The sequence below is a fragment of the Echiichthys vipera genome, assembly GCF_963691815.1.
Source record: "Echiichthys vipera genome assembly, chromosome: 5".
NCBI classification, from domain to species: Eukaryota; Metazoa; Chordata; class Actinopteri; order Perciformes; family Trachinidae; genus Echiichthys; species Echiichthys vipera.
In genome coordinates, this window is record NC_139830.1 from 6,110,158 (window position 1) to 6,123,799 (window position 13,642).

At 41.3% G+C, this 13,642-nt stretch overlaps 1 protein-coding gene across 1 annotated transcript; it reads left to right on the plus strand.

Annotated features, from left to right (window-relative positions):
• Window positions 1-417: 417 nt before the first annotated feature.
• On the plus strand, window positions 418-13,368 carry LOC310947017 (coatomer subunit beta'-like). Its single transcript, XM_083913634.1, has 22 exons — window positions 418-497; window positions 2,004-2,141; window positions 2,355-2,441; window positions 3,133-3,259; window positions 3,423-3,571; window positions 3,811-3,957; window positions 4,714-4,813; window positions 4,988-5,130; window positions 5,244-5,443; window positions 6,038-6,148; window positions 6,504-6,592; window positions 6,690-6,796; window positions 6,878-7,021; window positions 7,219-7,349; window positions 7,553-7,760; window positions 8,079-8,189; window positions 9,099-9,313; window positions 9,413-9,505; window positions 9,703-9,883; window positions 10,015-10,086; window positions 11,243-12,244; window positions 12,373-13,368. Exons 1-22 carry the CDS (start codon window positions 495-497, stop codon window positions 12,460-12,462), a joined length of 3,648 nt encoding a protein of 1,215 aa, XP_083769760.1. The 5' UTR covers window positions 418-494; the 3' UTR covers window positions 12,463-13,368.
• Window positions 13,369-13,642: the final 274 nt, after the last annotated feature.

Consider the following 13,642-nt stretch of genomic DNA (forward strand, 5'->3'; position numbering starts at 1 on the left):
TTTGACCTTTTCATGTAGGCATTTGTTGTTTATATAGGGTTACTAAACAAGCATACAACTATTAGGCCTATATAACATTAATGAAGAATTAAAAACTAGTGGAAGTTAAATATTTTGTTTGCATACTTGACTAATACACCTCTGATTCTGATTATTAGACCTACAATGCCTGCAATTAATTACCAGCTATTAGTGTGTATGTATATTTAATGGTTTGTATTAATTGTGGAAATTACAAGATTATATTTGTACTTTTAGATTAAAATGTTTGCCTCATCTGCTATAGTTTTACTTGCAGTTTTGTGTAGTTGATTTATTTATTTCTTTACTAACTTCTTGGAGGTTTATTGTGAAAATAAATACCGGATATGAGTCATTCCGCTTGGTCACCAAAGTTTCTCCACTGAGCTCCAGACTCGAAGCCCGACTCGGGCATCAGGAAACTCGGTACATTTTCACTGGACAGCCCGGCAGAGACTCACTGACGTGGAAACATGGTAGGCGGAAATAAAACATTAAAACGCCATAAACGATACTTTGTTTCTGTGTTGGCGGTTGTTTTGTAACTCTTAGTAGCTCAGTAGTAACTTAGTAGCTCCGTGGTACGCGGTGCCCCGTGTGCGTACACTCACTATCCACAACCCATTCAAAACACTCAGTGTACTGTAAGTACTGTAGGCTACTTACAGCAACGACAGAGACCAAAAACTGCATTTTATAACCAACAGTGTTAAAACCAGCACATTAAAAAACTTTTTTTCTTTTATGGCAACGTTTTTAGACTCGTTCCGGTGCTTTTTAGTTTCTCCCATTAGAAGTTAAATGAACAGGCTGCTAAGAGGAGTTTCAGCGGCAGGGCTAGTCCTGAGAGGACCCAGCCAGTGTGGAGCAGGCATGCATATTAAATGTGGAATGGGAAGTATCAACAGACACACCCCCTCCATTAGGCCCCGATATCTCCAAACCCTCAAATCCTTTTTATACACGAAAATACTTAATGCATATTGTTACTGTAGGTATGTGTGCACTCTGTGTGCTTTTCTCCTCTATTATGGCATCTCAGGTTTGTTCCAAAGTAATTCCCTTGTACGTGTGTGCAGTGACAATTACAGTGTCTATCTATCTATCTATGTATCTATGTATGTATGTATCTATCTGTCTATCTATCTATCTATCTATCTATCTGTGTGTGTGTCTGTCTGTCTGTCTGTCTGTCTGTCTGTCTGTCTGTCTGTGTGTGTGTGTGTGTGTGTGTGTGTGTGTGTGTCTCTGTCTGTCTGTCTGTCTGTCTATCTATCTATCTATCTATGTATCTATCTATTTATGTATCCATCTATCTATCTATCTGTCTATCATCTATCCGTCTGTCTGTCTGTCTGTCCTATCTATCTATCATCTATCTATCTGTCTGTCTGTCTGTCCATCTATCATCTATCTATCCTCTATATATCTATTTATCTATCATCTATCTATCTGTCTGTCTGTCTGTCCATCTATCATCTATCTATCCTCTATATATCTATTTATCTACCATCTATCTATCTATTTATGTATCCGTCTATCTATCTATCTATCTATCTATCTATCTATCTATCTATCTATCTATCTATCTATCTATCTATCTATCTATCTATCTATCTATCTATCCTCATCTGTCTATCTATCTGTCTATCTGTCTGTCTGTCCTCTATCTATCCTCTATATATCTATCATCTATCTATCTATCTATCTATCTATCTATCTATCTATCTATCTATCTATCTATCTATCTATCTATCTGTCTATCTATCTATCTGTCCAGTTGAATGCATTTTATTAAAACTGTTTACACCTCACAATATGTAAGTCATCGTCTACACTGCATACCATGAAGACATTTCAAAATGCAGGCTGCTTATTGAGGGTTTTTACAATCTTCTGGCAGAGAACGTCCACCACTGTTCAGAGGAGCAGATCGATATGTTTCTGTTCATTTTAAAAATCATCTTATTTTATATTAACAGCCTCTGCGGTTGGACATCAAGCGGAAGCTGACTGCTCGGTCAGACCGGGTGAAGAGTACCGATCTGCACCCCACTGAGCCCTGGATGGTGGCGAGCCTCTACAGCGGCACTGTGGTGGTCTGGAACCATGAGACACAGGTTACTATCAGTCAGTTACACATTCCTCCCAAACACACTTATTGAGTCATTCCTACACACACACACACACACACACACACACACACACACACACACACACACACACAATCACACACAATCAATTTGTGATCCAAGCTTTTAATTATTCAATGAAAGTAAAGTCTGTATAATGTTGACTCATGACTAATGTTGGCTGTGTCTGAGTGTGTGTAGATGATGGTGAAAACGTTTGAGCTGTGTGACCTGCCTGTCAGAGTGGCTAAGTTTGTAGCCAGGAAACACTGGGTCGTTGCTGGAGCTGTAAGTATTGCAAATTCATACATACATTCATACATATGAATATATGTATTAAAGCCCCAATTCATGTCAGTAACCTTTTCAGAGTGTTAACCGATAATAAATCAAGTTTAAAAGAACTTGCGATGAGCGCATTTAGATCAGATGTGCTTTGTCTCCAAGGGTAAATTCTGCTTGGGCAATAATAATTCTTTACACTGTTAAAATCAACGTAAAACAATATGTAGCCGCAAGACAGGACAGGACAGTGGTACTCAAAAGACACAATAAATAAGTCACATACAACAAGGATATGCAAGATATTGCACATGATATGTAAATGGATTTGTAAAATATTGCACATTCCCTCTGAGATAACATATATAAACATAGGCATTATGATATAGGGAAGGTAAATCATGAATACCATAAAACCACAGTAGAACTACAAGTAAACCATTGGTAGAAAAATATTGGGTCATCAATCAAACTCAAGATAAGTTACTGTAATGGAAATACTGAAATATGGTATGGTTCCAACTCTTTTAATCACACAGGTCAAATTTTCTGATTGTTATTGTACTGTATGTGTATTCTTTGCGGTTTTAAATGCCATGCGCATCATTTTGTACAACTAAAAATACATTTGTGACAGTCAGATAAGCCCGATGAATCAGTGTTTTTGTGCTTTGTTTCCCTCTGTCTGTCCTCTCAGGATGATATGCAGATCCGTGTGTTCAATTACAACACTCTAGAGCGAGTTCACATGTTTGAGGCTCACTCTGACTACATCCGCTGCATCGTTGTCCACCCTACACAGCCCTACATCCTCACCAGCAGTGGTATGAAAGACCTACATACCAACCAAAAATATATTTTTTAAAAACAACTCATTTAGTACACGAAGGGTTGTTAAACTCTCGCCTGACTGTAATTAGAAAAGAATGGCGTACTGACTGTTGAATACTCATTGTTTCGTGTTTTATACATTTGTTATGTTTTCAGATGACATGTTAATCAAGCTGTGGGACTGGGACAGAAAGTGGACGTGTAGTCAAGTGTTTGAGGGACACACTCACTATGTAATGCAGATTGTCATCAACCCCAAAGACAACAACCAGTTTGCCAGCGCCTCTCTGGACAGAACTGTTAAGGTACACGTATGCACGCATGCACACATGCAAATGCTTTTAAGAGTACAGACAAGTAAGATTGCTTTAGGGCACAAACAGACAAAGGTTGGTGCTGTTCTTCCACTTAAAATGAAGGTAAACGTAAGAGAAAGGAGGGTCATGCAGAGACATTTTCTCTTCAGCCAGAGGGGACAGTTCTCGATTGTTATACACATCTGCGTAATCACTGTCTTCCTGCATGTTTCTACTCTCTGCTGTAGGTGTGGCAGCTGGGCTCCAGGACTCCCAACTTCACCCTGGAAGGCCACGAGAAGGGGGTGAACTGCATTGATTACTACAGCGGGGGAGACAAGCCCTACCTCATATCAGGGGCAGATGACCGCCTGGTCAAGATCTGGGATTATCAGGTACTTAAATTCCAAATGAACTTTTCCTCAGCTCCCAGGCTTGCTCCAAGTAACTGTGATCGATGTTTCCGATGTGAACAACAGCCAACTTGTATGTATTTATCTTACTAAATAAGTATTGTGCAGCTCATCATAATCATTCAGACAGCATATCTAACAAATCCACTTTTCTTCCTCTAGACTGACAAACATCCAATTTCAACATTAAGTGGTAAAACACTAAAGCCCACCTGGGCACAATATCTTTACTTTTTTTAATATACAAAATATATTCTTATCAGCATATTCTTATGTTATCCTAAATGTACACCACACAGTGGTTTAGTCCATGCATCATGAGTGCACTGCTCTGTACTCTAACAGATGAATGTTCATCTTTGCATTATTTAAAAAAATGCTGCACAAAGTCATGCACATGCAACAACATGCACATCTTTTAAACCAGGATACAATCATTTGTTTATCCCAAACAAATACAGTATATCTCTTGTCAGCCTGCTCTCCATAACAGAGCTACACATATCTTCCAGTGGTTCTCAACCCATATGTATCAGTTTTGAAAAATGTAATATTTGTTTAGGGTTCATCATTTACTGTTTTAAAAACTAAACATGTTGTCAAGCGTACATACACTCCAGTGTAGCAGAAAGCGCATGCGACCTCTTCTTTATGTCAATATTCACTGTTATATATTGATAAGATACACACAAGAGCAGTTTAGTGTGAGTGCATGTGCTGTGTGTCTTTATCTACCAGAACAAAACCTGTGTTCAGACCCTGGAGGGTCACGCCCAGAATGTGACCTGCGTCAGTTACCATCCTGAGCTGCCAATCATCCTTACAGGCTCTGAGGATGGTAGGTTGTGAACTTAATAAAACATTTCTAAAGCTACACAAACACAGCTTTTATATATATATATATATATATATATATATATATATATATATATATATATATATATATATATATGTAGCCCCCGAATCACCACCAGTATCTTGGTTCAATTTGACCTCCCTGTTGTTTCATCAGGCACTGTTCGAGTGTGGCATTCCAACACCTACCGACTAGAAAACACACTGAACTATGGCATGGAGAGGGTGTGGTGTATATGCGGGCAGCCTGGCTCCAACAGTGTGGCTTTGGGCTATGACGAAGGCAGCATCATCATCAAGGTATACTGTGTTGTTGTTTTACAGATGCCACTAGCTCCCTAAACATTTGACGTTTTAATACATTACATTTTCCTGCACCTCATCCTCCTGTTTCCTCTCCCTCTCTGCGTCAGCTGGGTCGGGAGGAGCCGGCCATGTCCATGGACTCCAGTGGGAAGGTCATGTGGGCTCGTCACTCTGAGGTGCAGCAGGCCAACTTGAAGGCCCTGGGAGAAACTGAGATCAGTGATGGAGAGCGGCTGCCGCTGGGTATCAAAGACATGGGCAGCTGTGAGATCTTCCCCCAGACAATCCAACACAGCCCCAACGGGAGGTGAGACAGTGGGTCGATTAACTTCTGAGACTGTACAAATCAGCACTATAACACTGTCCATAATCATTCACACCCACACTTATCTGAGAGTTAATGCAGTTACAGTAAAAATATAATTTTCAGTCTAGAAATGATTTTCCTGCCACATAGTCCGGCTTACCAGAAGTACAGTGTGGGGGTAAAGCCTGACATCCAGCATATCACACTGCATTGTGATTGGTTTCAAGAAATACAAACAGACCAGAGCATGTTTTTTTCCACCTATTGGGGGAAAGTCTTGAGACGTCCTGCCACATAAATATTTTGGACTCTCACACATCTCTTCCCATCATGTGCGAAGGCTTTTATATGACTACTCTGATAGTTTCGAGCATCCTAGAACAACAAATGGACATTTTCTTATACAGCCGATATGTGTGTATATAACTTTTCACGACTGAGAGTAACAACGCATTTAAGTTTCCGGACTGTACTGTACTGTATGTTTGTTTGTAACCACAGTTTTACCATCCAGGACACATGCGAGTGCAGGTAAAAACGTGGTGCCGACCTGATTCTTTTGGGGTGATAATTGTCTTTATCGTCCATTTGCAGATTTGTTGTGGTGTGTGGAGATGGGGAGTATATCATCTACACCGCCATGGCCCTTAGGAACAAGAGCTTCGGTTCAGCTCAAGAGTTTGTCTGGGCACACGACTCCTCACAGTAAGTATTTAAAGGAATAGTGCGACATTGTGGCAGTGACACTTCTTTTTCTTTCAGATGAGAAGTCTGTAGTCTCTGTTTGCTGGCACTTCTGGAAAAATACCATTACGATAGGATTTATCAATCACCCCAAACATTGTTTTCTTCATTATATGTTCTGTAAAAGAAAATTCCATATTGGCGCACATTAGAAAATATATATATGCCGAGACACACCGTTATGGCTGCGAAAGGCCATTATTGGCCGCTAATAGCGACTGACCGATGTGTCAGGCTCTCATATGTCATAAGAGTAATTAACACTCTCCGATGTGGTCAGTCACATGTTTATTGAGTGTTTGCATTGTTTTCATAGGTACGCCATAAGGGAAGGAAGCACTATGGTCAAAATATTCAAGAACTTTAAAGAGAAGAAGGCTTTTAAACCAGATTTTGGGGCTGAAGGTGAGTTTCATTTGACACAACAGGGTTTTTTTTGTGTGTGTTTGTGGATACATTATGTATATGTATGTCTGATGCTTGGTATCCTGCTGTCCCACAGGTATCTTTGGTGGCTTCTTACTGGGCGTGAGGTCAAACAGTGGCCTGGCCTTCTATGACTGGGAGACTGCTGAACTGATCCGCCGTATCGAGATCCAGCCTAAACATGTGCGTCATACTGTTAGGGCTCTTACATCTCCAGCCGTCGGTCGATTGCCCTCTCCTAATATCAATTCTTCCTGTCTTTAGATCTTCTGGTCTGACTCTGGGGAGCTTGTGTGTATCAGTACGGACGAGTCCTTCTTTGTGCTGCGCTACCTACAAGAGAAAGTGTCAGCGGCCCAGGAGTCCAAGGCAGAGATGACGGAGGATGGGATAGAGGGTGCCTTTGAGGTCAGAAACCTGTAATTGTTTATTTCCTGAACAAATTTGCAGGGATGTCATTTGCAGAACGTACTCTCTAGAAACTTAGGCTAAAGTCTTAAAATATTTGGGTTTTTTTATTCTGGAAGATGCAGATAATAGAGATAAATAAGATGTTTCGACAGTTCATTTCAATGATTCTTTGTGTCTTTCATTCTGCTGAGCAGGTGCAGGGGGAGGTCCCAGATGTGGTGAAGACAGGGGTTTGGGTGGGTGACTGCTTCATCTACACCAGCTCTCTTAACAGACTAAACTACTTTGTTGGAGGGGAGATTATCACCATTGCTCACCTGGACAGGTACAATGCATGTCAATATATGATGTACCCACCGCTGGTGTATTCATCTCAGCCATCATCAACATTACCACTGAGTCTGCTGTGACTTGATGCCTCATGCTGTGACCACCTTTCTCTTGCTATCTATTTCTAGTCAGTGAATTAAAAATACATTGAAAAACATCTCGAAGAAGTACCTTGAAATTAGTCCCTCTCATGTATAGGACCATGTACCTGCTGGGCTACATCCCCAAGGACGATCGTCTCTACCTTGGAGACAAGGAGCTGAACGTCATCAGCTATTCCCTGCTGCTGTCAATGCTGGAGTACCAGACAGCTGTCATGAGGAAGGATTTCAGCACTGCCGACAAGGTTCTACCAACAATCCCCAAGGAGCAGAGGACCAGGGTAGCCCTCTTTTTGGAGAAACAGGTACGTTTGTGCAGCTCTCTGCTTTTCTCACTGCTCGAACTGCTTATACATTCAGGATTTGGTTATGAAATGCATAATTTACAGACCAGCAGGCAGCCAGATGGAGTAAAACCTCCGGGCAGAATTCTTGTCTGTTTCTTTTAGAGTATACAGTATTTATCATGGGAATGGTTTTTGCTTCTCACGCAGTCTCTTTTACCACTTTTTCTACATTCACACAGTTTTCACATATCTAATATTCAACTGTTGGCCACTGTCGGATAGCAGAGCAGAAAACTTGGACTAAAGTAACTGTTTGTGTTTTCCTGTGTTGTGTAGGGCTTCAGACAGCAGGCCCTCGCGGTGTCCACCGACCCAGAACACAAGTTTGAACTGGCTCTGCAGCTGGGAGAGCTCAAGATAGCCTACCAACTGGCCTCCGAGGCAGAGGTCAGAGCACACATTCACACAGACACAAGACTAAAGCTCCATACAGTACTTCACACTAATCCAAACAATATATGTGATATTGGTTGTCAAAAAAACCGCAGCTTTAGAAAGCTACTGCCATTTAACACATGACCGTGACAGGCTGTATTTAGGAACAGTGTTTTTGAGCTAAATCCTAACATCTGCATGCTAACATGTTCAGCATCTTAGTTAAGTGTCCTAGCATGATAATGTTTGCTAGCATTAAGCACAGACGGCAGAGGCTGAGGTAAATGTCATTAGTTTTGAAGGCATATTGTTATAAACCAAAGTAATGAACAAGTAGAAAGGCTGACCTGATAATGGCGTAAGATGAAAAGTCAGAGAATCACCATGGATACAATTGATCTTGAGGGGGAACTGAATGCGTGTACCGTATTTCCAAAAATAGTTGATGAGACATTTCAGCCCAAAACCACACATCAACATCATGGCAGCACAAGAGGAAGAGTCGGGGTTGAGACGGTACAATTAATTCTCTGGGAACCAAGAATGTTTGTATAAAATGTCCTGGAAATCTTTCAATAGATGCTGAGATATTTTAGTCTGGACCAAAGAAGTGGACCAAGTTAAGGACCTTGGGCCCTGCACACAGTCTTTTGGAGGATATTTAAATGAGTGTATATTATAATAACACGTTTCATAAACATTGTTTTTAAATCATTTTCTATAATGAGTAGCTGTGTAATATGCAGGATAATGTATGTAGAATCAATCAATTTTTACTCCAGAAGTCTTGCAGGGTGAGTCAGAACCCCGGCCTCCCATAGTTAGTAAGTGCTTCACAGTGTATTGTCGAGGTCCGTGCTTTTCCTTCTGTGATAATCCTCTCTCCGGTCTCTTTGGCACCTTGGCACGTGGGGGCTTCAGTCAGAGCAGAAATGGAAGCAGCTGGCAGAGCTCGCTACTACAAAGTGCCAGTTTAGCTTGGCCCAAGAGTGTCTGCACCAGGCTCAGGATTATGGGGGATTATTGCTGTTGGCGACCGCCTCGGGCAACGCCAACATGGTGGGCAAATTGGCCGAGGGAGCAGAGAGAGATGGGAAAACCAATGTGGCCTTTCTCACCTACTTCTTGAAGGGGAGGTGAGTGGGAGTAGAGGAAATGCGAATTACGGCCATTTTTTATACACATTTCTTTTTATTATTATTTTTTCACATCATCACTTCTCTGTATTTGCCCAGATTGGACAAATGTCTGGACCTTCTCATCGAAACAGATCGGTTGCCAGAGGCTGCTTTTCTGGCAAGAACATATCTGCCCAGCCATGTGTCAAGGTAAAGTTGTTCCTATTGAGTGTTGTACTCCAGGGTACTGGCTGTGTCTGTGAGCACACATTAATCCATAACAGAGAACAAAGCCCAAATCAAAATCCGTGGGGGACAAATGCAGTTCCTGAAAGTTTTTAATAATTGGAATGACTTTGTATATATTGTGCATCATTGGCAAGCTGTATGCGCTTCCCTTCCTCCAGGGTGGTGAAGCTGTGGAAGGAGAGTTTGTCCAAGGTCAACCAGAAGGCAGCAGATGCTCTGGCTGACCCCTCCCAGTACAGCAACCTGTTTCCTGGCCTCCAGCAAGCCCTGCTGGCTGAGGAGTACCTGAAGGAGACTCATGTCAGGGTCAGGCCCGCTGCAGAATACCCACTCATCATGGTCAGTGGAAGTCAGAGAAACTACACTTTTACTTTAATAGGTTATGGACAGAAGTTGTACTTAATTGTTCTTTCAAATTACATTTTGCTAATAATTGAGTCGTCTAAATTCACTATTTGACTCATTTTCAGCCAAATGAGGACCGTAATGTTCTGGAGGAATCTGCAAGTTTTGTGTCCAAAGGAGAGATCACTGAGCCGGAGGTGAGGATGTGTACCTGCTCCTCTCCATCATAGGTTCACACTTTTCAATACTCACAGGCCCATACGCCCTACGCTGATAAAATGCTTGGTCATGGTTATTGTTCCTGTGATCCATACTGACTCTGAAGAGACATGTGAGGCCTCTGCAGTCTGAGTTAGGCGAATCAAATGGGTAACTACCGAAGATTTTTTTTACAAAACTCCCTCTTGGCATTACTATCCTTCAGCCACAACTGACCAAGGAAATACTGTGTGGACGTGAGATACCCTCTTCGTTTTGCCATAGTTCTGAAGCCTCATATTAGTAATTGCTGCTTAATTTAAGAAATAGATTTTGCACGGAATGAGGACAGTGGATTTTGTCCCCCACTCTGTGACGTTAAATTAAAATAGATTTAGAAAGGGATCTCTTCACAGCCAATATGGAGAGAAGGAACAATTACAGTGACCAACGTTTTCAGCGATGGAAAGTCACTAAGAACATTTACTCTTGCCCTGTACTAAAGTGCAATCTTGAGTTATTTACCTTAACTTTGAGAACACATCCTAAGTTTCTGAAATGAAATGCATTGTTAAAGATTCGACCAGTGGTTCCCAGTTTTCTTTTGTCTTATAAAAGAGCAGTGTGTCCTCCTGGTCATATTTCAGATGTTCATAAGTTGTTAGCAGTTCTGGCATGGTTTAATCTGAATAACTGTTCAAGACCCAAAGAGAGAAATAAATGAAGATGAGAGAAATGTAAAAAAAATGAATATAAACATGTGTAGCAGAATTTTGTTTTGCCTTCTTTCCTCTTTTGTTAATCATCTCATCACGTTGGAAACCACTGGACTAAATTACCCTACCTTACAATAGACACTTACTGATTATGCATTTGTGCATCAGTATTAAAAATCAGATGTTATATCTAATAATATATCAGTCACATGGACGTTTTTCCCGTTTTTACTGTTGATATTTGCTGATAATACTTCCATACTTTTAATGAAGTAGGATGTTGAATGCAGGTCTGTTACTTCACACTTGGGTTACTGGTCCTAGTGATTTTTAGTGTGTTGTAATAGAGATGATGACTTTTATTCATTAGTACTTTTACTTTACAAATGTGAACCTGTTCTCTAAAACATAATTGCTATGCTGCTTGTTGTATATACAGGGGGTGGAAAAGAGCATAAATGAAGATGTGGTGGTAGCAGCAGTGACACAGGCTGCACCTGAAGAAACAGCAGTCGTGGAGGAACCCCTTCCACTAACACAGGAGGTTATCGATCCGGTTTCAGCAACAGAAGAAGAATCCACTCCAACAGCAGGATCCCCTCTGCCTGTCACAGTAACAGAAGAGCCTGTTGAACCAGAGCAAGCAGACTCTGTGTCTTCTCAGGAGGAGGCCATCACTGAATCAGAGGAGGCTCCGGTCTCTGCAGAGGAAGACATTTTGGAGTCCAACACAGAGATTCTCCCCGCAGAGCCAGAGATGGTAAAATCCAGTCCTGTGGAAGACGTCAGTTCATCAGTTGAGACAGAAATGTCCGCAGAAACAGATGCTGTGCCTGCTGCCTGTGTATCTGAAACATATTTAATCGAGACAACATCAGAAACCGTCATGGCAACAGAAGAAACGCAGACAAAAACCATAGCAACAGAGGATGTCCTTGCTAGCACCGGTCCGGTAGTTGACGTTGATGTAAAAGAATCTATAGCAACTGGAGAAACGCTTCTTTATGAGGAACTTGAAGCAGGTATCGACTCCTCAGGAACAACAAACATCATAGATACAGCAGAAGAGGAGACACATGTTACAGATGAACTCGTTTCAGAAACCACAGCGTCGCCCGTAGCAGTGGAGGAGCTCATCTCCTTTGACACCAAAGCAGATTCAGTGCTGGATGCGCCTGTTCAAGTCCAGACTTTTCCAGATTTGGTCCTTGACCCAGTGCTAGACACACTCCAAGATACAATGCCAGCGTTGAAGCCAGTCCCAGCAGAAGAACCAGAACAAGGGGAAGAAACCACAGCACTCCCAGTGAAGCCTGAGGACAGCCTGGAGTCTGCTGTGCCTCTCCAGGCTCAGCCAGAGGTTTTATCCCCAGTAGCAGTCGCTGTAGAGGGGAACGTAGCGGAGGAGGAGGCGTACCTCGAGACAGAGATGAATGAGGAGGTAAAAGGGAACAAATGTACTGCAGTAATATTGGCATGATTATGGAATAAAATGAATAATTTTATGTATCCATGATGCTTCTTGTGGCCTTTAATGCAACGTCTTTTGTTTGTTTTTTTTACCTTTAGCTCCTGGATGATCTGGATCTGGACAATTTTGACCTGGAAGACATCGACACCACAGACGTCAACCTGGACGATGAGTTCTTGAGCGAATAGCAGAAGAAATCTTTTGACGAGCCGAACCTTTCCATTTCTTTCAGGGACCAAAGAACTCAGTCAGCGGCAAACTGAAATGCATTTCAGCCTAATTAACAAGCATTTTCTTTATCGGTCGTGGAGTGAAATGATACCTTATCTACTTTCTGTAGATTTGTGATAGTGTAGGGCTTAATTGCTCTAAAGTACACCTCCAAGAATACAGGTTTATCAAAGTAAGCCACAGCCTTGATTAACCATTCTGAAGTGTCCAACCCAGTGGCACTCTGTAGTCAGTCATCACACGTAGACTGGAAGGGACAAACAAGGGGAAAAAAGGGATAATAAATACAACTGTTATTTGGAAATTTTGGATACATCCAGTTAAAACATCCCTGTTGTTGGTGACCTTTTTTACACTACACATTTTCTTTTGTAAAGTACTGAAACAGTCTCTATTTTAAGGGTAGGATGTTGCTCTTCCCTAGGGGACTGCAGTATGCACAAGCAAGTAAAGTAATCACTCACTCTCAGTACCTCTTCTTCTTCCTTATACCTCATGCAATAACACACTACTGTTGATCAGGGTGTTATCCAAGCCATTGAGGAATTCAAGTTTGAACATTGAACACGCTTTCATTCTTGAAGTGACATTTAGCCCTTTATTTTCTTAAACATTCCTGCTGGGTTTAAATTGATTGGAGCAGTGTTGTTTGAATTTCCACCTGGGACGAGGCTGTCAGTGTCTTCCATATGCCATTATTTTTATAAATAGTATGCATTAAAAATGTTGTACAAGCCCAAGATTTGAAATACAGCGACTATTACCATATCCTCTATTTTGTAATGTTCAGTGTCTTTATTACCTCTGTGTTGTTGACGTCCTAACGGTTTGGTGCATGTTTACTTCTCATAGCTCGTATCAACACATGCTGCTGTTTCTAGTTTACCAGATAAACTTATTTGCAATCTACGGTATGTTTGTGTGTTACATGTGTTCTTTTAAAGATTGTGTTTTTCCCCCCTTTCCTTTCTTTAAAGGATGTATGGTACCGTCTATCCAGACTTGGAATAGTGAATTAAAAAAAAGCTTCAATCAGTCAAGTCTTCTTTGCTATTCGGGCATCAAGTTATTTTACTCCAACAGCAGGTCACACAAGTACAAAGATCTTTATTTGTTATGTACATCATTTTACTTAAC